At 37.7% G+C, this 25,391-nt stretch overlaps 4 protein-coding genes, 1 non-coding gene and 1 pseudogene across 5 annotated transcripts; 3 read left to right on the forward strand and 3 right to left on the reverse strand.

Moving 5' to 3' along the window:
• Window positions 1-403: 403 nt before the first annotated feature.
• On the forward strand, window positions 404-775 carry LOC148550455 (uncharacterized). Its single transcript, XM_088494500.1, has one exon. The coding sequence runs from the start codon at window positions 404-406 to the stop codon at window positions 773-775; it is 372 nt and encodes a 123-aa protein (XP_088350626.1).
• Window positions 776-6,495: 5,720 nt separating this feature from the next.
• On the forward strand, window positions 6,496-9,441 carry SDG40 (SET domain group 40). The gene is made up of 6 exons (XM_016311672.2): window positions 6,496-6,739; window positions 6,813-6,960; window positions 7,380-7,511; window positions 7,643-7,783; window positions 8,202-8,495; window positions 8,757-9,441. Exons 1-6 carry the CDS (start codon window positions 6,594-6,596, stop codon window positions 9,378-9,380), a joined length of 1,485 nt encoding a protein of 494 aa, XP_016167158.1. The 5' UTR covers window positions 6,496-6,593; the 3' UTR covers window positions 9,381-9,441.
• Window positions 9,442-10,578: 1,137 nt separating this feature from the next.
• LOC148550456 (small nucleolar RNA Z103) lies at window positions 10,579-10,673 on the reverse strand. The gene has a single exon (XR_015892492.1). It is a non-coding gene; the product is annotated as a small nucleolar RNA Z103 (small nucleolar RNA).
• A 3,810-nt stretch (window positions 10,674-14,483) lies between these two features.
• On the reverse strand, window positions 14,484-15,911 carry LOC107606785 (uncharacterized). The gene is made up of 2 exons (XM_016308803.1): window positions 15,427-15,911; window positions 14,484-15,249 (listed from the first exon to the last, which is right to left on the reverse strand). The coding sequence occupies exons 1-2, from the start codon at window positions 15,909-15,911 to the stop codon at window positions 14,484-14,486; spliced, it is 1,251 nt and encodes a 416-aa protein (XP_016164289.1).
• Window positions 15,912-19,759: 3,848 nt separating this feature from the next.
• Window positions 19,760-20,796, forward strand: LOC107606786 (uncharacterized; annotated as a pseudogene).
• Window positions 20,797-23,366: 2,570 nt separating this feature from the next.
• Window positions 23,367-23,988, reverse strand: LOC148550457 (uncharacterized). The gene is made up of 2 exons (XM_088493107.1): window positions 23,788-23,988; window positions 23,367-23,660 (listed from the first exon to the last, which is right to left on the reverse strand). The coding sequence occupies exons 1-2, from the start codon at window positions 23,986-23,988 to the stop codon at window positions 23,367-23,369; spliced, it is 495 nt and encodes a 164-aa protein (XP_088349233.1).
• Between the last annotated feature and the right edge of the window lie 1,403 nt (window positions 23,989-25,391).

Genomic DNA, 25,391 nt, shown 5'->3' on the forward strand with positions numbered 1-25,391 from the left:
TTTCCCAGTCAGACTAGGACAGGTCAAGTACCTAATCGTCGGTATCGACTATTACACCAAGTGGGTAGAGGCCGAACCGCTGGCCAGCATATCCTCGGCTAATTGCCGGAAGTTCATGTGGAGACAAGTAATAGCCAGATTTGGGATACCGGAGGTCGTCATTTTGGACAATGGGACACAGTTCGCCGATAAAAAATTCGGGGAGTTTCTCGTCGACCTGGGCATAAGGCAGAAATTCTCGTCTGTTGAGCACCCCCAAACCAACGGCCAAGTTAAAGCTCCGAATAAGGTCATCTTACAAGGCCTCAAGAAGCGACTTGACCAAAATAAGGGAGCATGGGTAGACGAGTTAGCCTCGGTTTTCTGGTCCTATCACACAACATAGCAGTCATCTACCGGGGAGATGCCCTTCCGGCTCACCTATGGGGTGGATGCGATAATACCCATGGAGATTGGGAAACCGAGTCCGCGACTACTTTTGGGTGGAGTAGAAGAGGCCGTAGAAAAGGACCTCGTGGATGAAGCCAGAAAGATGACCCACTTGTCGAAGACAGCATTGAAACAAAGGATAGCCCTGCGTTACAACACCAAAGTACTCAAGAGAGAGTTTGAGCAAAGCGACCTGGTCCTACGACGCAACGATGTCGGACTCCCAACTCCAGGGGAAGAAAAGTTGGCGGTAAATTGGGAAGGCCCGTACAGGATAAAGGAAGTGCTCGGCAGCGGTGCTTACAAACTGGAACGATTGGACGAGAGAGAAGTGCCGAGAACATGAAACGCGAGCAACCTAAGAAGATTCTATTCCTAATGCCGGCCTAAACGGTTTAGTAAGACCCATTTTACTTTATGTTTGGACTATTTGTCATTAATTGTTTAAGATGGAATTCATCGTCTCCTTTTTTATCGCTAAGTAATTATTTCATACTTATCAATCGAGCCACTTTGCCAAGTGAAAGTAACCGACGTCTTAACGACACGGTATCCCGGAACTGATCACCCCGAGAACCACTGGAGTTGCAAGTGCTACAATAGACGGCCACTAGAATGGTAAAAGCCACGAACTGGCTTCATTAATTACCAACGGAACATTAAACAAGTATAAACAAATAGTTAATTACAAGTAAAGCGGTAAGTAAACATCAAACAAGTTAATTACCGACAAAGCAGCGAATGAACAGTTTGTTGCATACCGACAAAACGGCGAACAAGTTTGCCAAAACTACTAAAGTATTCAAAGATGTACAGGTTACAAGGTCCAAACAAAAGTACAAGTGAGATCACATCATTTCTTCGGAATATCAACTAACTTGCCATCCTTAATGGTCTTGAAAACGCTAATGGCAGAGGTGTCGAAGTCGGGAGCTAATAGCTTAACCTGAGCCTTGATAGCCTCCTCGGTCATCAGGATGGCATTCTTACCTTGCTTCACGGTCTCTTTGTACTTCTTCTTTAGATCAGCTGCTTCGGTCTTGGCCGCGGTCGCCGAGGAAAGAGCCTCATCACGCTCCTTCTCAAGCTCCTTCACCCGACCTTGAGCGACGTTGAGTTGACCCTCCAAGGAAAGCTCTTGCTCGGTAAGACGCGGTACGGCAGCATCGGAGGTCTTAACCTTCTCCTTGGCTGTAGCTAGCTGCGTCTGGAGTGGCTTGACCTCGACCTTATACTTGTTATTTGCTTGGACAGATGACTCCAGCTTGTTCTCCAGCGATCGTACCCCAGCCAAAGTGGTTTCCGCTTTTCTCGCTATGGCGGCTCCCCGGAAGAAGAGATCTCCACCGTGGAAGAAGTCCTCCGTGCCAAGGAGCAGCTGGAAATCAATGAAGTTTTCGGCATCGAAGTTCTTCTCCATCACCATGAGGACTCCCTCGGGGCTAGAAGACGGTTTTTTCTTCTTCGGGTTGTGAATAATAATCAACTCTTCATCCTCCACCTCAACATCTGGTTGGAGACCCGGACCAGCACTGGTCCTGATCACCTCACCTTGGGTGGGTTGGGACTGAACCTCGGCCTCGACGGCGTCATTGGGAGGCACCTCGTGGTTAGGGGTAGCAGAGGCATAATCACTATCATCAGCAAGGAACGTATTAAACAAAGTGTCAAGTCCAACTTGCTCGCAAGCCATCGATACTGAAACAAAACATGGAAGCTAGTTAGTCGTTAAACCGGAAAAAAAAAAACGGGTGCACCACTAGACGACTACTCACATATATAACTCCTAGCCATATCCTGATCGCCCATGAGGAGATGGGGATTAACATGATTCTTCCCGAAAACGGCTAACAACACGTCGGCAACCCTCTTATTTTCGGGAGACACCCTTTATACGTCACCTTGGTAAAGGCGTTAGCTCCCGCCCCGAAACTCCAGTAGGTCGGGATGCGACGTTTTTCCTCCAATGTCAACCAAAAGGGATGCCGACCTTCAGCCGGATGAACCTTAAAATATTTATCCTTGAAACCATGGTACGAATCCTCAAAAACGCAAAAGGTCCTCCGACCTTGTGGTGACCGGAAGGAGATGAAGCCTTTCTTGGCCTTCCCCTCTTTAGAAGGGTTCGTCAGGGTAAAAAGGAATAAAAATACTTTGACAGAGACCGGCAGCTCTAAGTACTCGCAGACCATCTCGAAGATAGAAGCCCAGCTGTTCGGATGCAATTGGGACGGCGCCACATCACAGCGATTAAGCAACGCCATTTGAAAGGGGGAGAACAGGATGCGAACCCCCAAGTGGGTGAACATCGCCTTATACATCTAGATCCAATCGGGGACCCAGGGAGAGTGTAAGTTTAGTTGGAATATCCGTTCGTTAGCGGCAGGGACGAAAACCTGGTAATTGGCTTCCTCTTCACCCCCTCCGCAGAGATAGTCGGCTTGTCGGAACTCGTTAAGTTCCTCTACGGTCATTTGGTTGGGGGATTCCTTCACATCCGAAGTTACCCAGGCATACCGGTTGTACGGCTGCACTCTCGCGGCAGGAACCCTCATGACACTCAAAGTCAGTCTAGGAGGTCGGGAGACCGGCACTAATACCAGAAAACTACAGTTTGCCTACCAGAGGTTTACAGTTAAGCTAAGCCTAAATCTATGTTAAAAAACGAAGCCTAAGCAACAAAAGCCTAAGCCTAGAATGGTTACCCCCTAATGCCTATATTCAAGCACTCAGCAAAATGTATAACACACATGCAAAATCGAAACGGAAGAACAAGTGGCATAACAATAAGCTTAGGCTAGCCAAAGTAAGAGAAAGGAAAAAGGAACTTACCAGGATAACAATAATGATCGAAGGAGGCTGAATAACTGGGGAAGATCTGGACGAAGCAGGGATTCGCTGCGAGGAATTTGGAAGAGATGAGAAGAAATGAAAGGGATGTGATGATAGAGAAGAAGTGGAAGTGAAACTGAAAGAAAACTGACGCGTAAAGAAGCGCGAAATACAAGGGTATAATAGACCTTTCACGCGGGGTTTAAATCAATCATCAAGGGCATTAAATGCTCGGCGCAGAAATCGAGGCGGCGTGGGTTAACCCCCAAGGCGACGAGCCTCACTCGCGCGTAGGGGGCACACCCTCACCACAACTAACGTCAGCCCGACCAAGCGACGACATATGAAGGAGAGCATAAACACGCCAACAACGGCGCTCACGGCCGCAGTAAACGCATTGGGGGCACTGTTACGGCCCAGCCCAGCTGGTGTTCAGTCTAACCCGACCCGGGCGGCCGGATCAATGGGCGTCGAACCCGGGCCGGGAAATCGACCCTGACACCTATCCCCCAGCTCACCACACAACAGCTGTGCAGGAAAACTTCGAGGAAGGTGGGTCTGTCCTTGCGGGGCCCACCTCTGACAGGGTATATATGGGGAGGGCCCTACCCCTTCCCCTGAGGTATGTCATTACCACCCTCACTCCCGCGGCCATCTGTATCCTCTTCTGACTTGAGCGTCGAAGTATCATTGCAGGTGGCGCCCCCCTCCTCTCATCGCAGCAGCTCGGGAGATCGTGAAACCTCAACACCCCCTTTTTTGGACCCGTACCAAGGCTGGTTCCTATCACTTCACTTTCAGAGCTCCACCGACCCGTTTGGAACCCGAAGAACCGAACAAATTTCAATAAACATCACTCACGATATTATTTTTTGACCATTTAAGTGCCAAAACTAAAACAATGTTAGTTTACAAAATTTAGCATGCTGTTAATATTTAACATTAAAAATTATTTTAAAGACTAACATAAATCACATTAATAAGATTTAAAAACTAAATAAAAATAATTAAAATTTTAAAAAATAAACTAAAATTTATGTGCAAATCGAGAGATTAAATTGTATATTATCTCTAATATAATCTAATAATGTCACATATTATAACAAGTAACATTTTTGGCGTTTTATTAAAGACATAAAATCAAAACGACTTACGAATATAAAACTCGATAACAAAGTTAATTATCATCTCAAAACATTTATATAAGAAAGCCGTGTGATTGGGAATATGGCATAATGATGACAAAGATAGAGAGACAGTGTAACCTTCGAGCTACTATCAGAAAAACACACAAGTGTATGCCAAGTCATCACCTTTCTTTCAAATTTAATTTGTGATCATGGAACAGGTTCTAATCGCTTTCCCTTGTTAATGTAATTTATTAATTAGCTTACAAAGAAGTTGTTATTGTTCTATTTTAAGACGACAGATTCTGAGAAATGAGAATAAGGAGAGCAGTAGAAACTAGAAAGTTATAACAAAGCCAGAAAAGAATAAACACCTTTTGCAACTTGCCTTTCACTTATGCTTTTTATTAATTGGTTCAATATCTCCTTTACGTTTGATAATAACTCAAATTATATGGTAAAAAGAATAGTTTTGAGATGAACTGTAATTTTAATAATATATCATCATCTTTAATATAATTTCTTGAATAAAAAAATTTCTCTACAAGTGGAAGTGGATTACAGCTTGAGAGGAATTTTGCTTATAATGTACACATATCTCTGTACTTTCTAGAACCGAGGTGGCAATCCTGCTAAGGCCCGTACTGCTAATAAAATGGGTTCAAAATGAAAGTTTCGTCTTATTTTATAGTAGGTTGATGAATTAACCTGCTTAACTCTGTTTTAAAAAAATTAAATAAAATTAATAAAAATAATTAAAAAAGTAAATATAAATAAAAAATAATTAAAATTATAATCTTTTTTATTATTTTTAAAAATTTTTAATTTAAAAAATTATTTAAAATAATATTCGTCACTAAAATTATTTATTTTAAAAAATAAAATAAATTACATATTTTAAACATATATATTAAAATGTAAAATAAAATAAATAAAATTAATAATTAAAAAAATAAAAAATAAAAAATATTTTTAAAAATTATATAATTATTAATTTTTATAACTATTATTACTTTTTTTATTAATAATTAAAAATAATTAAAAAATTTGCGAATATTTGGGCCGTTTTCCCAATCCCAGGAACACGGTAAAATAAGCCAAGATACTTTTAATTAAAAAAAAAAAAAAGGAAAGAACACAGCTGAAAATAAGCGTGTTCACCGTACGGTTTGAATCAGTTTTGAATTAAAAATTCATTCTATTTGAATACTAATTTTATTTGGAGTACGATTAGATTAGATGATTTAAAAAAATTTTAATTCGATCCGATTCAATTTTAAGTGGTTTGGATTGAATTAGATTTACGGTTTTATAAATTAGAAAAATTAAATACATATAATAAGTCTTAACATCAAATTTTAAATAATCAATAATGATATAACAAGTCTTAACAATATTTTAAAAAGTCAATAATATTACAATAATAGAAATAAAATTATAGGTTAGTTAAAATAAATAAATAAATAATATTTAAAGATAAATAATAATAATAATAATAATAATAATAATAATAATAATAATATAAAAATATATAACAAATTAAAAATATTATAATAAGTATAATTGTAAATATAATAATAAAACAAGGATAAAGTATATTTTTTGTCTTTGAAATTTGACAAAAATTTTAAAAATACCCTAAGTTTTATTTTGTTTCAATTTTGTTCCAAATGTTTTCGATCTCGGCTAAATTTTCAAAAAATTTAAGACCAATATAATAATAATGCATAAAAATTATGTTTGATTTGCTTCTGTTAAAGATTGTTATTATAAAATTGTTCTTAAATCGATCTTAAATTTTTTAAAAAATTAGCCATCAAGAATATATTTGATGTAAATTAAAAATTTTTAGGACAAAATTCAAACAAAATAAAATTTAGATATATTTTTAAAACTTTGATCAAATTTTAAAAATAAAAAATATATTTTATTCATAAAATAATAATACTATAGTACATTGTACAGTTTAAATTGAATTAAATCTATTATAAAAAATATATCCAATCCCATTCAATAACTTGTAAAAAATAAAATCTAATTAGATTCTAATTAATGCTATTTTAATCAGTTTGGTTTGGATTGAATTAAATAAACAATTTAATTTGAATGGTTTGGTTTTGAGCACCCTGGCTGAGGGGGCGAGTTTTAAGTTTTTGAGTTGTAGCCTTGTAGGGTTGTGAAGGAAGCAGGTTTGAGATTTTTGTGATGGAGGAAGAGGATGAAGATGGAAGCATTGAAAGCTTATTAAGATGGGCATCACATATTGGAATCTCGGATGCATCAACAACCACCCACCATTCTCTCTCTCTGGGTTCTTCTCTCTTTGTCTCTCACTTTCCTCACTCTGGAGGGTACCACCTAATCTTCCCCCTTTTTCATTCTTCCTTTCATTCACAGCCTCTTCACATTCATTTAATACTGCAGTAGAGGTTTGGCTGCTGTAAGAGACCTTAGGATGGGGGAACTCATTCTCAGAGTTCCAAAATCTGCTTTGATGACAACTCATAGTGTTATGCAACATACAAATCTCTCTCAAGCTCTTAATAGGCACCCTTCTCTTTCTTCAACCCAGGTTTTCTTTCATAACTCTATTTCTACTCTATTTTGAATGTCTCCGGTGAGCTACGTTGGAATCTTTTTGTGCCCTCTAACTGTTTGTGAAAATGCGCTCAAGCCATTTGTTTTAAGTGCAGGGAAATGGTTATTGTCACTCCTAGTTTGATAATGCCACCTATGTTTTTATAAATTCATGCAAATATACAATGTAAAAAATCATGATTGACTGACATTATAAAAAATACGATTGACAACATCATTTCCCCCGAAGCAAATGTTTTTCGGTTTTACTTGAGCCAGGGTCTGATTCCGTGGAATATAATAGTATGGTGTGACTTCATCATTGTTGTATTATTACCTGTGCCGTTGCTTATAATTGAGTTTTTTATGCAAATGAATCATTTGGCCTTACTTCTCAGCTTGTGCACAATGCAGATACTGAATGTTTGCCTGTTGTATGAAGTTGGAAAAGGAAAGGCTTCGAGGTGGTATCCTTACCTCATGCATTTACCAAAGAGTTATGACATCCTAGCCATGTTTGGTGAATTCGAGAAAACTGCTCTGCAAGTTCAGTTTCTATTAGAAGTTTTAGTTTGTCTTGTTAGGTTAGACATAGCATCTGACCTAATACTATTTATCAGCATTTCATTTGCACTTCTCTTTTTGAAGTAATCTTTTATGTATGTTATGGTTTTTAGGTGGATGAGGCTATATGGGTAACTGAAAAAGCCGTGCTAAAAACCAAATCAGATTGGCAGCAAGCTCATGCTTTGATGGAAGATCTCAAATTTAAGCCCCGGCTTCTAACATTTAAGGCTTGGGTGTGGGCTTCTGCAACGGTTAGAAATTTAGCTTGTTATAAAGACTCATGCATGCTAATTTAGTTATTTACAAATATTCAATTTGGTTTTCGTATGACACATGGAATTCAAGCGCCTTTTGCATTTTCTTGGTTCTGATTTTGGTTATTAAGTGATAATATACTGAATAAACTTTTCCTCTGCTGAGCCTTCTCTTACATCCATGAAATCCTGACACACTTCTTGTGGTTAATTGTCTAAATTAAAATTATCTCAATGATTGAAAAAATAAACCTGTTTTTTATGGATTATTGACAAGTTACTGCTGGTTGATGCATCAAATGCATTTTTGCATTACAGGGCATATTTATATTTACTATTTAGTATTTCAGTTGTTAGAGTAAATGGCAGAATTCTACCTTTATGATTTTGTCTCATCTGATCTTTCAAAATCTAGATATCTTCCCGGACATTGCATATACCGTGGGATTCAGCTGGGTGTTTATGCCCTGTGGGTGACTTGTTTAATTATGATGCACCTGGAAAGGAGCCATCTGACATTGGGGATCTAGAGGATTTGCTATCTAGCTCTTCAATCCATGATGGTTCCTTATCAAATGAAGACAATACTACAGTCGCAGATGCAGAGCAGCTTGATTCCCAGTCTCAGAGATTAACAGATGGGGGGTTTGAAGAAGATGCTAATGCATATTGCTTTTATGCTAGGGCAAATTACAATAAAGGAGATCAGGTATTACACACACAAACTAATATATATATATATATATATATATATAGTTTGACTGGGTAACCTTAGTAATTGAGTCATTCTTCTTATGTCTTTTTCTAAATTTGCTTCTTATGTCTTAGAGAACAAAGCATTTCTTGTTGCTTATGTTATGTTACGTTACTGGATGTCACTATGATATTTTGCATGTGCTTGACTGGCCTGAATTAATTAACTAGTTACTCGTCCCATTGGAATAATGTGATTTATTATTATTCTCATCAGGTTCTGCTATGTTATGGAACTTACACAAATTTAGAGCTTCTTGAACACTATGGTTTTATCCTACAAGAAAATCCAAATGATAAAGTGTTTATTCCTCTGGAACCTGCTGTGTATTCTTCCACTTCTTGGTCCAGGGAATCATTGTACATCCATTACAATGGGAAGCCTTCCTTTGCGCTACTAGCTGCATTGCGGCTGTGGGCGACTCCTCAAATCAAGAGGAGGTCTGTTGCACATCTTGTTTATTCCGGATCTAAAATCTCCGCAGACAATGAAAATTTCATCATGAAATGGCTATTGAAGACTTGCCATGGCGTCTTAAAGAATTTGCCAACATCTATTGAAGATGACACCTTGCTCCTGAATGCAATGGATAATAGTCAAGATTTTTGTACTTTTTTGGAGGTTACAAAACTCATGTCTTTACGGGATGAAGTTGATACCTTCTTAGAAGCTCATAATATGAAGGATAAATGTAGTGATAGCAGTATAGTTTTATCTAGAAAAACAAGGTGGTCTATGGATAAGTGGAAGTTGAGTATTCAATGGAGAATCAATTATAAGAAAGTCCTCCTTGATTGTATCTCTTATTGTAGTCAAATATTAGATTCTCTCGTGGAATAATACTGCTATTACTTCACTGCCTTCTTAATTATTTCAAGAATTTCTGAGATTTTATTATCAACATGGTCTCCTCTTCAAATTTCTGTTTTAATCTTGACAATCTTCTAACCAGATACTTTATATTGTTAATGTTGAATATAACAAGATAGATTTTTAGTATAACTAGTTATGATAATAATTATATAAATATTATTAAAATTAAAATCTCATATTCTTTTTATATTTTAGTAATATTTTAAGCAATACTTTTAAAAGTATTGTTTAATAATAATAAGAAAATATTTTAATTTTAACAATATTTTTTTAAATATTATAGTCATTGTAGTCTATGTATAACAAAAGGACTTTATTGGCAATTCAAATTACTTTAAAAGATCTTCCTAGGTATAAATTTCAAACATGGTGAATAAACTAAGCTAAAGTTGGTTTTCCCCTTTCTGTCATTAGATTCAACAAAATCCCATTAGATTCAACAAAATCCAAACCTCTACGTAGATGGTGTTTATGTTAGGTATTAAGATGTTTTTTTTTTTTTTTTTTTTTTTGTAAATTGAATGTTTTAAGCAGAAACTAATTGAATCCTCACGTTGCAATGATACTAAATGTTATCTCCTCCTAATTTAAATTATAAACTAATCTATTCTTTGGCTTAATTAGAATTGATTCATATACTTTTCCATAAAGTTTTATCAAAACATATTCATATTCACAACTTACACAGCCTATTAAATAGATTAGTCTAAACATTATCTCTCGACTCATCAGTGTTAGTGCAATTTATAAAAAAATATATATAAAAATCAATTTTTTTTAATTGAATAACATTTAGAAATTTTTTATTCTAAAATTATGTTTTCATCTTAAATTTTTTAAAAGACTTAGATTTTCAGATTTAATTTTCGGAATTTAAGATTTAAATATTTAAAATAAAAAATATTTCAAACATTTAACAAATATACATTGAAAAAAATTAACTCCCTATTTTAATTCATTTATAAAATTTGGATTTAATCAATTCATTTGTTTTTTTTCTCAAATCAACCCATGCATTCGTTGCTCAAAATAGGTACATTCTGTATATACGGGTTATACACAAATGTGAAATACCAGATGTAAAACAAAATTTAGATATATATTCAATAATTAAAAACTAACGGAAACCAAATAACTGTTATTGTTAATGTTATTATGGGAAGAGATGGATCAGAAGTAATTGGCTTGGTTTCTCAAAAGAGAAAAAATCGCACAGTATGTTCAGTTTCGATCATCTGGGGAAAAGATCATCACTTCCATCTCTATCACTTTCAACAATCAACCCCAATCAGAAACTAAAGTCATTCCAAAATTGTGGAAAAGAGATAGTACAAAAGATCAGAGTATTGGCTTGAAATTTCAAATAGAATAAAAACCATTACCAAACTCGCAAAGCAATTTCATTTGTTTACAAGAATTAAATAAAATAACAAAAGAGGCATAAATCAGATACCAGAAAGATTTGCATCGTCGTAAAGAACGAGTTTAACGAGAGAAATTGTGATTGCAAAGAGGGATGACTGAAGCTACTTATAAGGTGACTATACCCTAATTTGAGTTGAATCTGAAGAAGTTTCTCGATATAAGTGAGGGCCATGAAAGAGTTTAGCCCAATTATTTATTATTTGGGCCCGCACGAAATCAGATTTTTTTCAGCCCGTACAGGATACAGTAGAATGATGTAGTTTAATAAAACCATTAAATGGTTTTATTAAAAAAAAAAAAACCATTAAATGAAATTTCGATTCAGAAGATGTTAGTCTTTCACCTGTTGGATTAAAAAATACGATAAGAAACAAAAAAATCAGCAGCTAGATTCGTTATTTAATTATAACAAACTTACAAAAGTATGGGTGCAGGCAAAAAGAATAATAACAGATATTGGAAATTGTAAACTGGATTTTTTATTTATTTTTCATTTGGGCTAAAATCACCCAGTACCCACAAATTGAAACAGTATTATGTTATCATCATGTTCACGCATATACATATACATATACATATACATATATATGCATCATCTCTTGTGTTCTTGTCTTTTTAATGATGATTCGGATGTGGATTTATTTGGAGTAGTTGCTAATGTGATTAGGCATGGTTTGTCTCAATCTTGAAACAGTATTTGTGTAATGCATTCAGTATTGGGATAATATAGTAGTATCCAACTTCAACTAGTTTAAATAAATAAATCAGTTTAGATACACATTTAAGTGTTTTTGACAATCAAATTTATTTAAGTGGTCTAAATTTAACAAAAACAGTTTTCATCACATCAGTGTGTATCACACGCACGTTTTAATAACGCAACTTCTTCGTTTTTGTTTTCTTCCTTCTTCTTCTCTTCCTCTTTCGTTATCGTCATCACCAACAACACCAACATATCACTAATAATTTTATTGGTTCTGTTTTTCTCTAATGTCATTATTAAATAATTTTAGTTCATTGTTTAGTTTATTTTGGTTCATCTGTGTAATTGAGGTTCACCTATACTGCTAATAAGTATTGATCAAATTTTTTATTCTTTAAGTAATTTCAGTTCATTTCTTAGTTTATTTGAGGTTCATTTGGATTTAGAAATGAATTCGATGTATTTGTGTTAATTGAAATTCACTTGATACTGTTGATAAATATTGACCAAATTTTTTAGCAAAAAAGAATTAAATTATTCATTATCACTTTATTCAATTGCATTAGATTCCACTCTATTCCATTCAATTAATTCAGATTTGATTAAGCAATAAAAAAACCCAATCATTAACACGTCAAATTTATTTCTGGATCCAAATGAATCACAATTAAACTACGAAATAAACCGACATTACTTAAAGAATAAAAAATTTGGTCAATACTTATCAGTATCAGCAGCATCAAGTAAACCTCATTTAGCACACAAATGAATCAAAATTAGTTCAGATTTGAACAAACAGTAAAAAAGACTCAATCATTAACAAAAACACATCGAATTCATTTCTGGATCCAAATGAACCTCAATTAAACTAAGAAATAAACCAAAATTACTTAAGGAATAAAAAATTTAGTAAATAATTATTAGCAGCATCAAGTGAATCTCAATTAACACACAAATAAACTGAAATAAATTAAGAAATGAATCGAAATTATTTAATAATGGCAGCAGAAAAAATCAGAACTAATAAAGATGTTTGTAAAATGTTGGTGTTATTGGTGATGACGATAACGAAGAAGAAGAAGAAAGAGGATGAGAAGAAGAAGGAAAGAAGAAAAATTTGCGTGCGCAAATTTAGAAGGAAGAGAAGGAGGAGGAAGAGGAGGAGGAGGAAACAAAGAAAAAGAAGGAGAAGAAAACGGAAAAAGAGAAGGAGAAGAAGAAATAGGCGTGTAATTTAAAAAGTTGTTATATAACAACTTGATTATACTTGGAAGACCCATCTACATAGAGTTCCCAGGTCGTGGAGGTCTCAATCTGATCGCCTGTATATTCTGCGACAAAGTCGGTGAGGCATTGAACTTTGATGGCTGTCTGAGTTTCGTATCTCAGGTCGAACTCAGATAGCTCTATGGCCCATTGCACCATTCGACTTGCTATGTCGGTCTTTTGGAGTATCTACTTCATGGGTTGATTTGTCCGGACCCTTATGGCGTGTGCTTGGAAATAGGATCGGAGTCTCCTAGATGCCACGATTAAGGCATATGCAAATTTTTCTATTTTTTGATACCTTAACTCTGGCCCTTGTAAGACTTTGCTAGTGAAATAGATGGGGTGCTGTCCAACCTCATCTTCTCGTAATAGTGCTGATGCTACTGCCTTTTCAGCAATAGTTAGGTACAACACCAACTCCTCTCCCGCTTGTGGCCGGGTAAGGATGGATGGTTTATTTAAGAATTTCTTGAATTCTTGAAAGGCCTCTTCGCATTCGGAGGTCCACTCAAATTGACATCCTTTTCTAAGTAGCAAAAAAAGTGGTAAGGATCTCAAGGCTGATTCTGCCAAAAATCTGGACAAGGCTGCAAGTTGGCCGTTCAGCTGTTGGACTTCTTTTAAACAAGTCAGACTCCTCATCTCTAAAATTGCTCTACACTTGTCAAGGTTAGCCTCAATTCCGCTTTGTGTGAGCATAAAACCCAAGAATTTTCTTGCCTCTGCTGCAAAGGTGCATTTGGTGGGATTTAGTCGCATCCTATGCCTCCTTATGGTGTCGAAGACTTGCGAGAGGTCGGACAAAAGACTAACCTTATCCTTGGTCTTTACTAACATGTTGTCCACGTATACCTCCATTAGGTTTCTAAGGCGAGGTGCAAACATCTTGTTCATCAACCTTTTGATATGTGCCCCCCGCGTTTTTTAATCCAAAAGGCATGACCACGTAGCAGTAGTTTGCTCTGGGCGCGATGAACAACATCTTCTCCTGGTCCGACTTATACATCGGGATTTAATTGTATCCCGAGTAGGCATCCATGAATGATAAGTACTGGTATCCTGAAGAAGAATCCACCAAAGCATCAATGTTAGACAGGGGATATGGATCCTTTGGACAAGCTTTGTTTTGGTCAGTGTAGTCAACGCACATCCTCCATTTCCCATTCTGCTTCTTTACCAGTACCACATTTACTAACCATGTCAGATATTTGACTTCTCTGATGAATCCGTCTTCGAGTAGGGCTTGAACTTGTTCTTCGACCACTTGAGCTCACTCTGGTCTGAGCTTACGACGCATTTGTTGGACAGGTCGAGATCCGGGATAGACAAGGGCTTATGCGTCATGAGCTCAGGGTGTATTCCGGGCATATCAGAGGCCTTCCCAAGCGAAAAGGTCAAAATTTTCTTGTAGGAGTTTTACGAGATTCTTCTTTAGATTCGCTCTCATGTTGACTCCTATGTTGGTGTTTTTTCTGACTTCTTCCCCGATTTGAACTTCTTCTGTCTTTCTCTTGGATTGTGGTCATAGCTCTTCTCTTTCTTGGACTCCTCCGAGCTCAATGGCATTGACTTCTTTACCTTTACCTCGCAGGTTCAAGCTTTCGTTATAACATTTCTGGCCAGTTTTCGATCTCCTTTGATGGTAGCAATTCCTTCCTGTGTGAGGAATTTCATCAAAGGTGAGGGGTAGAAACAACAGCTCTCAGTCGATTCAGCGTTGTCCTGCCAATTAGGGCATTGTAGGCTGATGCCACATCTGCAACAATATAATCAATAATTAGGGTTTTTGATTTCAATCCCTTTCCAAAAGTAGTATGTAGGGAGATGAACCCTAGTGGCTTAATTGGGGTATCTCCCAACCCGAAAAGAGTATTCGGGTAATACTTTAGCTCTTTTTCGTCCAGCCTTAATTTATCGAATGTAGGCTTAAATAGTATGTCGGCCGAGCTTCTTTGGTCCACTAAAGTTCTGTGTAGATTTACATTGGTGAGTATCATGGTGATTACAACGGGGTCATCATGCCCTGATGTGATTTCCTGCGCATCTTCTTTTGTAAAGGAGATTGTAAGGAGGTTGGGAGTCTCTTCTTCGTGGTAAACTTCTTTCAGGTATCTCTTTCGAGATGACTTGGTCACTCCTCCCCCAGCAAAGCCTCCTGCTATTATGTGAACGTGTTGCTCTGGGGTTTGTGGGGGCTGACCTCTTCGGCCGACTTCTTCATCGTCTCTTTTCCTCTTTCCTTGATTATCTGACCTTTCCATGAGATATCTATCCGACCGACCTTCCCTGGCCAACTTTTCTATCACATTTTTTAAGTCGTAACCATTATTTGTAGAATATCCATACAATTTATGATACACATAGTACTCATTGTGGCTTCCCTCCTTCTTGTTTTTGATTGGTCGCGGAGGGAAAAGTTTATCGGTGTGACAGATTTTCCTGTAGACATCCACGAGAAAAACTCGTAGCGAGGTGTAATTGTGATACCTCCTAGGTTTCTCCGAGATGTACTCTTCCTTTTTCTTGGACTCTTTTTCCTTTTCCTGTGCTTGGTGATGATTCCCCGGTCGCCAGATTAGTTCTCATAATCTGACATTCTCTTCCATATTGATGTACTTTTCATCTCGTTCTTGTACATCACTCAAGAAAGTGCAGTGTCTCTTTGAAATAGATTGGGAAAATGGGCCTTCTCGGAGACCGTTGACTAATCCCATTATTATTGCCTCAGTGGGTAAGTCTTGGATCTCTAGGCATGCCTTGTTGAATCTCTCCATGTAGTCTCTTAGGGATTCGCCGAACTCCTGTTTGACCCCAAGTAGGCTAGGTGCATGCTTGACCTTGTCCTTCTGAATTGAAAATCGCGTAAGAAATTTACGCGCGAGGTCGTCGAAACTAGTAACCGACCTAGGGGGTAGGCTGTCAAACCATTTCATGGCCGACTTTGTTAAAGTCGTCGGGAAGGCTTTGTAGCGAGTAGCATCTGAGGTGTCGGCTAAATACATCTGACTTTTAAAATTACTGAGGTGGTGCCTCGAGTTGGTCATCTTGTCGTACAAATGCATGTCAAGACTTTTGAAGTTTCTAGGAACTCTGGCCCTCATGATATCTTCGGTGAAAGGATCTTCACCTCCCAAGGGGATATCCTCTCGAGTTGTGCGTGAATTCCCTCCCTAAATGTCGGATTCCAGCTTCGAGAGCTTGTCCTCCAGCTCTCTTCATCGCTTGATTTCTCTCCATATTTCTCTCTGCCTCCCACCGTCGTTCCAATTGTTGCTCTAGTTGTTCAAGTCGGACATGGTGTCTGTGCATTCTCCACGTGGCTACTCCGTTGCTAGGGGAGGTACCACGAGAGCTTGGTCAATGGTCATTATTGACAGTGTCTTGGTACTCGGGATCTGATTCCGATGCGGTACATCTGTCTTCGAACTGATCGTCCGCCATTGGCTGTCAACTTCCAGGTCCCCGGCAACGGCGCCAATGTTCCGAGGGTTACCTGAAACTGGGTTGCCTTTGGGCTCGTAAGCGAGACCCAAATCCTCAATGGAGCGGATTCTGACTTAGTCCACGTCTGGTGGCCGTCGTCCGAGTTGTTAATGAGAAGGTGGGGGCGGTACCTGCAAAACACTTTGATGCTTAAGTCAGCAGGGGTTTTAGCATGTTTTAAGTGTATTGGAACTTAAGTATACCTAAAGAGTATCAGTGTATTTATAGGGGATGAGCTAATAACCACCGATGGAGTAGTTCCACTTCTGGTGGTGGATAACTATCCCTTTATCTTAGGGTTGTTGAGATCTCTCTTCTAGAAGTGGGCAAGAGATATTTTGGGAAGTTATAATTCCTTCAGGGGGAGTTGTCATCTATAACATTCTTGCCCGACCTCTTAAGAGGTCAATTATACAATGGATGTCTTTTGGGCTTTTTGTACACTCTTTGGGCCTGGCTTATGTTTTTGGGCCAGGTATGAACAAAAACTATCCTTAAACGTTTTCAATTTTGTCCCTAATATTTTAGATTGAATTAACATCCAAGGGTAATTTTGATACAAACTAAAAATGTTAGGGACAAAATTAAATACAATTAAACATTAAAGATATTTTTGAAGAAAATCACAAACGTTAGAGACAAAAAAACGTACTTTATCTTAAATATAAGAGGTAATGACCAAATCAATACCCGAAAGATTGAAATGCTGACATTGCGGTACCTGACTATTGTAATCGACAAAATGGTACCTGGTTAATTTTAAAAACTGACGAACGTATCCATAAGCTTGCCGGACCAAAGCTCCGGTGAGGACAATGCTTACCTGGACACCAGATTTTGTTGACAAATCATGTTTTATTTGAGTTGTAATTTCTAATTAAGTAATTTGTTAGCCTAGGTGGAAATTAGATCAATTGGATTTCATTTTGCCCCAAATCAGAACTCTTTGCCCTAATCCTAAATTAACAAGTGTTGTTACTGCTTGGTGACTTACTGTGACTCAGTGTTTCACTAAGAGTAAAACTGAAAGGTCATGTAAAGAGGGAGAGACGTTGCTCTAGTTACTTGGCGCGAAGAAGAACGAAGACGAGTTGAGAGACATTGTCGAAGTCGTAGCGTCAACAGTGAGGGGTTGCTAGTGGCATCATCGCGACCTCAGTCTTCGCTAAGAAGAAACCTACGAAGAGGTAAGTTCGCCTTCACTCCATCCTCTCATTTACATGGCTTTTTTCGACAGCATTATGATCATTTTGATTGTTTTATTCATTGTATATTCCCTCTACGATTTTTTAGATGAATTGTCTAGTTACGTTTGTTTATCAACACATGGGTGCCTTGAAAAAGGGTGTTGACGGTAATGTGATATACGACGGGGGTTTAGTAACTGAGATACACAGGGTGAATGTGGACACATGTAATTTATTCTTTGTTGAGGGGTTATTTTTAGGCTTAGGTTACCCTGGATACAATGAGGTGTACTGGCTAGAACCTGGTTTAGACTTAGGTAAGGGTCTTAGAGTGCTTGGGACAGATGCTGAAGTCATGAGAATGTGTGAGAGTGCGATGAAGAATGACAACACTGTCCACCTATAGTTTGATCACCCCATTGATGCAAACCCTGAAATCATTGATGAAGAAGTCGTGTCTGATGGTAGCAGTGATAGTGTGGTTGAAGTCAATCCACGTGGTGATAATGTCAACGAGGTTGAAGTTACTAATAAGGTTGACGGTCAGGCTAATGAGAAGGAGAATGAAGGTGTGAATGAGACCAGTGGTGAGGTTAATGAATTGGATATGGTGTTGAGTGTGGTTGTGAAGGAGAATGTGAATGAGGTTGTAAATGAGGCCACTGTTGATGTTAACAAGTCGAACAAAGGTGAGAGTGGTGCAGGGGAAGAAGCTGCGAATGACGGGAATGAGGAGAAAGACACTGAAGGAGCATCAGCTCTGGAGAAAAGTGTTAAGAAGGTTAGAAAGAGACATCCAAGACCACCACCTAGTGGTTTACCCCGAGAAAGAAAAGCTACCGAGAATGAGGTTCCTGAGAGTAATCCTTGAGAAGCTGAAGCTATGAATGAACCCACAGAGGAGACCAATGCTGATGATGTTAATGATCTGAATGAAGGTTCTGATTTTGGAGAACCTTTTGTGGATGAGCAAAGGGCAGAGGAACCTGTTACAGAAAATCCAACAGGTAAATTTGATTTTTTTTTAGTTAGAGGCTATGTGAATAAAAATTGCATCAATTCTCATGTATCTCAAATGACTCTGTAACAGATAATGTAACACAAACAAGTGAGAGGAACAATGCAAAGAGAAATCTTCCAAGGCCTCAACCGTCTGGGCAAAGAATTGTACTTGGAAATGAGGATGAAGCACCAAGGGTAGAGGTGCCTAACCCGAATAGAGAAGATGTCGATAGTGAACCTGAGATGTACCAATATGAATCTGGAGAACTCTATAGCCCTCCTGCATCTGATGATGAAGAGGAACCTGTATTTCCTCGACATAATCCTAACACGCCATATGGAAAAATAACTCTGGAGTTGAATATGGAGTTCGAGACCATGGACCAGTTCAAAGCAGTAGTGCAGAAGTACAACATACAAATTGGGAGACAGGTATTCTACCTTAGGAATGAGAAGAAGAGGTGTAGGGTGATCTGCTATGATCCAGACTGCCCTTGGTTGTGCTACTGTGCCAGGACCAACTACCCAGCATCCTTTCAGATAAAGACATTTGAGGACGAGCATACGTGCCCCAGGAGCAACAAGAGTAAATCAATTTCATGTGCTTGGGTTGTTGAGGAACTGTTCCCAAAGCTCAGGATCCATCCCAACATGCTGCAGAGGGAGGCACATGAGTGGTTTAAAGAGGAGTATGACATTTCAGTCAACGAGAGGATGATGTATAGGGCTATGGACAAAGCCAAAGAAGTTATTGAGGGAACAGAGAAAGATCAATACCTAAGGCTCAGAGACTACCTTAACGAAATCATGAAGGCTAATCCTGGTTCAAGAGCCAACATAGGGACTACTCCACAGCCAGAGGGGTTGCCTAGGTTTAGGAACTTGTACATCTGTTTGGCTGCTTGCAAAAATGGCTTTAAAGCAGGCTGTAGACCATTTATAGTTTTGGATGTGACGTTTTTGAAAGGTTACTTTGGAGGGCAATTACTAACAACCGTTGGTCAGGATGCGAACAATCAGCTGTTTCCAATAGCATATGGGGTTGTTGATGCAGAAACAAGGGAAAATTGGCGATTCTTTCTGGAGGAGTTGCACACTGACATATGGGACTACAATAAGAATGGCTGGGTTTTTATGTCAGACCAACAAAATGTGATGTGCATTATGTTCATGTTTTTCGAGTTCTTTTATGTTTTTATAAATTACTTTTTAAATGTCTCCTAATTATTTGTGGTTACCATTCAATGCAAGGACTAATCCCAGCATTACAGGATGTGATGCCAGGGGTGAAGCACATATTCTGTTGTATGCATATGTGGAGAAATCTGAACAAGAGATAGAAGGATAAGGAACTTAAGGCAGCATTTTGGCAATGTGCAAAAGTAACTACTGATCAAGAATTTAATGATGCAATAGGAGTTGTGAAACGGATCAACAAACAAGCATGGGAGTATTTGTCAAAATTTGAACAAGAACAGTGGTCAAGATCAAGGTTTTCAGACTGGCCAAAGGTAGACAGTTTGACAAGCAACAACTGTGAGTCATTTAACTCAACAATTGTGGGTCTTCGGGGGAAGAGCATTTTGACAATGTTTGAGGAGCTTAGATTCTACATCATGAAGACAATGGCAATTCACAAGGACTCACTTATGGCTTATACTGGACAGATAGCCCCTGTACAAGTTAGTAGGTTAGAGAAAGAAAAAAGACAAGCCAATTACTGAGAAGCACAATGGTGTGGTGATGATGAGCACAACCAGTTTGAAGTAACAAAGTGGCAACATAGAGTGAGATTCAATACACGAGAGAGGACATGCTCAAGCAGAAAATGGCAACTCACTGGACTACCATGCTGTCATGGGATTGCAGCAATCCAAAGAAAGAATGAGAAGCCTGAAGACTATGTCCATCACAAGCTCACCATTGAGGCATATAATAGGACTTACATGTTTCACATTAGCAGCATACCGAGTCAGGAGTACTGGGAGCATCACAAAGGGCTGCAATGTCTGCCCCCTCTATACAAGAGGCCTATTGGCAGACCTACAAAGAAGAGGAGAAAGAATAGCACTGAGCAAAGTTCTGGCAGCCAATACAAGGCCAAGAGAAGATACGGACAGATAACATGCCAAACCTGCAAAAGGGTGAGCAAAACAAAAACCATTATTAATATGTATTTACTTACATTTTATTTCTTATCTGTAACTTTATTAATGTTGATTTTCCTTACTCATGTGCTTTTTGTAAGGCTGGACATAATAGCAGAACTTGTCCTGACAAAGGAACTGGAACAGTTGACAAACCCCATTTGTAGGGTTTATCTTGTATTGATTTTTGGGGATTTTATCACCTTTTACCCATATTTATTCAAGAAATAGCATGGTTTTGTATATTCTCCTTTAATTGTGCTTGAATGTGAAAACATGCTTTTTAGGACTCAAAATAGCTAAATTTAATTCACCTTGATTCTATTAGATGCCTTGATATGTTTGTTAAGTGATTTAAGGTTTAGGAGGCAAAGATTGGATCAAGGGAATGAAGAAAGAAAGCATGAAAAGTTGGAGAACTCATGAAGAAATGGAAGAACCGGAAAGCTGTCAAGCCGACCTCTTCGCACTTAATCGGCCATAACTTGAGCTACAGAGGTCCAAATGATGCGGTTCCAGTTGGGTTGGAAAGCTAACATCCGGGGCTTCGAAACGATATAAGATTTGCTATAGTTACCAATTAGTTTAGTTTAGCTTTGTAGTTAGAGTTAGAGAGAGAAGCTCTCCCTTCTCTCTAGAATTAGGATTAGGAATTAGGGTTAGATTAGGATCTCATAGTTCTAGGTTTAATTCAAGTCTCCTTCTACCTCTCAATTCTTTGTTGCTACATTCATCTTCTTCTATTCTTTTGTTGTAATTTCCTTTATGTTGTTCTTATATTTTGTTGTAGATCTAGTATTGTTCCTTCTACTTTCTTTCAATTCAATAAGAGGTAATTCATAATAATTGTTCTTCTTTGCTTTTCTATTGTTGATCTCTTGCCTTTGTAGTTGTAGATTCCTTTAATTCTTGCATTTAATAATGTTTACTTCTATTGCACTCTATGTGTTTGTTGAAATGTCTCTTTTAGTTTTAGTGTAGATTTTGTTCCTCTTAGCCTAGGTAGAGTAATTAGTGACACTTGAGTTATCTAATTCCTTTGTTGATTGATAATTGGAGAGATTGCAAATTGGTTTGGAGTGCACTAAAGCTAGTCTTTCCTTGGGAGTTGGCTAGGATTTGTGGCTCAAGTCAATTCATCCACTTGACTTTCCTTTAATTAGTAAGGGTTAACTAAGTGGTAGCAATGAACAATTCTCATCACAATTGAGAAGGATAACTAGGATAGGACTTCTAATTTTCATACCTTGCCAAGAGCCTTTTATAGTTGTTAGTTTATTTTCATTGCCATTTACTTTTCATGTCTCTTATCCCAAAACCCCAAAATAACTCATAACCAATAACAAGACACTTCATTACAATTCCTAGGGAGAACGACCCGAGGTTTAAATACTTCGGTTTATAGATTTTAGGGGTTTGTACTTGTGACAAACAAATTTTTGCATGAAAGGATTATTGTTGGTTTAGAGACTATACTTCAACGAGATTTCATTTGTGAAATTCTAAACCGTCAAAAATCCAATCGTCAAACAGCAGCTGAAGAACCAGATCTTGATGAGGAAGAAGCTAGGGAGCAAGAAGCTAACTGGGAGGAGACCATGGAGGCTGCACACGCTGCACATGTTGCAGAGGAGGAAGACCTCACTCAAAACTATCCACAAAGTCAGCTTGATCAGGTAAAGAATGTGATTTATGTTACCTTATTGTTCCAAACTGTCGGATATGTTTCCATAGAAGATTTGTTTTCATGAATGGACAAAATGATGCAGAATAACATCAATGATGGCAACACTACAACAAATGCTTCACCCTCTAATGTAGCCACCATACCAGCAGCAACCAACTTGGTTGGTCTAACAGCTACTTCAGAACTAGCACCAGCACCAAAGAGGAGAGGCAGACCATCTTTTGTAAGGGGCAACCCAGTTCTACCAAGAGGAAGAGGCAGCACCACTCGAAGAGGACTGGCAGCCACTACAACACCTCCAACTCCAGCACAAAATGCAGTAGCTGCACCATCACCCCCTGCTCAACCTAGGGTTGTCAGGCCTGATGTTGGGTCTAGATCCCAAATTCCTGCATCTCCATCCAATGTTAGGTCATTGCCTCAAGGTCCATTACTTAGGCCCACTCTTCAGGCCCAACCTACAGCACCATTTAGGCCACCAACTGTGACTAGGGAGACCATGGCAGCAGCAAGCCCAGCCACACAGAGCAGGTTCACAGGCTTTATGCCACCCCATCCTTGAAGAAGAAAAAGCCATCCGGACCACCACCATCAAAGCCATCCGGACCCCATCCTTGAGATTCTTGGGTTTTTTAGTTTGTTGTTATTTGCATTTTGGACAGCATTTAGTTAACATGCATCCAACTGCCATTATGGCATGTAAGTGCTAACCTAGTGTTTCTGTGTTTTGTTACTGTCATTTTGGGTCTGTAGCAGTTACTATGAACATGTGTCATTTTGGTAGTCTTATTTGGGGCCTGAACTTTGTTACTCTAAATAATTAATGGTTATAATTTGATGTTATTTTGGTGTTTTATTCAGATTCCGTTCACAAAACTATTTTACATGGCTTACATATACTCTATATATCTTGCTCAAATCACAACAACAATAACTCAATCAAAGCACAAGAAGAACACATCATACATTAATTTATCTCAATTACAATGAGGACAAGATTACAAAATTCCAAAGTCTCACTGTTATACTATTATACTGTGCAATGTCTACCTACTTAGCCAAACTAAACATAATCAAAGCCACATTTAACCCAATCAAAATACACATAAAAATTAGGCACAACTCAACCCTCTTCAGATTCTCCTTCATGTCATTCACCACAGATAGTACCATCATCATCCTTTGAATTTCCTGGCCATCCCCACAGTCGACATTGATTCTGCCTTTCTTTTTGGGTTCTGATTTGCCCAGCATATTACTATTCTCTGAAGAAACTTCTCCTTCCACACATTCCGCTTGTATTTCATCCAACCATTGGAAATACCCACAACGCATTTGTGTGTTCTAGCACAACACAAAAATTTCAAAGATCAGAGAACAATCAAATACTAAAACTGAATAAGAACAGACGACAAACCAAGAAAGGATATTATTCTACATCTTCACATATTCATCACAATTTCAACCTTACCTTCCACATAGGGCAGTGTAGAAACCATCTATCAGGGTTGCTACTTGTCTTCGACTTCAACGGAACCACTGGAAGGGGACAAAAGCAATAACCATCGTAAGTTTTGCTCACAATACCCGAAGCACCATCCACGTTGAAGGCTTGCATCGATGACTGCCTTCTCAGCATTGCAGCTTTTCCACGAGCCCTTGCTGTATGCATCTTCCAATCTTGGATCCCCTCCTGCGAATGAACGAACAGAGAGCTTGTTAATTTGGGATTAGGACAAAGAGTTCTGATTTGGGGCAAAATAAAATTCAATTGATCTAATTTCCACCTAGGCTAACAAATTACTTAATTAGAAATTACAACTTAAATAAAACATGATTTGTCAGCAAAATCCGGTGTCTAGGTAAGCATTCTCCTCACCGGAGCTTTGGTCCGGCAAGCTTATGGACACGTTTGTCAGTTTTTAAAATTAACCAGGTACCGTTTTGTCAATTACAATATTCAGGTACCGAAATGTCAGCGTTTCAATCTTTCGGGTACTGATTTGGTCATTACCTCTAAATATAAATAAAATTATTTTTTAGTATTTTTACTTTTATTATTTAATTTTTGTCAAACACACTAAAAATAAAAAATATTTTTTATTATTTTTTTTAATAATTTAATGACACCCAAAAAAATTCTAAGCAAATAAATCCCAATTTAGATTACGAAAAAATTCAATTCTGGCAAAATAATTTCTAAAAAAAACTCATTTTATTGTTTAAATATAATCCGATAAAATGTCATTTTTTTAAATGAGTAAAATTGAATATATATTGCCAATGAGTAGGGGTGGCAACATGTACCCTACTCGCGGCTATCCAACCCGACCCCACCCGGTCGGGTAGAGTTGCCAACCTGATCCACAGTGGGTAGGGTAGGGTGCGGGTAGGGTTCTTGTGCGGGTCGGGTATGGTGCGGACTGAGCCTCAACCCTACCCGACTAACCCGCACTATATATGCATATGTTATATACTTATATAAAAATATGTTTTAAGTGGATGTTGAACCAAAGACCTCTCATTAAATGCAAAAAATCCTTAATCATTAAAAGAAGATCATTAATTGATAATTTAATAAACTTTTTTTTTACATAAAAGTCAGTTCTATTTTAAATTATCATCAAGTTATATAATAATGTTGTTTCTTTTTTTGTAATCCGCGGGTAAGGTCGGGTACCCGCGGGTTAAGAGCGGGTAGGGTTAGGGTTGAGATATTCTCAACCCGCGGGTAGGGTTAGGGTTGGCTCCAAACCCTACCCTACCCTACCCATTGTCACCCCTACCAATGAGCTATATCTCAAATGACATAATCTCTCCATTTTCATTTAGAGGTTTCGAGTTCAAGTCTTATTCCTAATTTTTTTTAAAAAAATTGAATATATATTATTCTTTGAAAATACAAAAAATTCAAAACTTTTTTAATTTAAAATAAAAAAAATAGTTGAAAAAATGAGTTCGAATATTAAAAAAAAAACTAAGGTAAAATTTTATATTTAAAATTTTTTAGTATTATTTTAATTTTTTGCCACTTGAGTAAAAGAAACTATGCCTGTGAAAAAAAAAATAGTTTCT

This window comes from Arachis ipaensis, chromosome B7 (genome assembly GCF_059453495.1).
Source record: "Arachis ipaensis isolate K30076 ecotype BB chromosome B7, ASM5945349v1, whole genome shotgun sequence".
Classification (NCBI taxonomy): domain Eukaryota; kingdom Viridiplantae; phylum Streptophyta; class Magnoliopsida; order Fabales; family Fabaceae; genus Arachis; species Arachis ipaensis.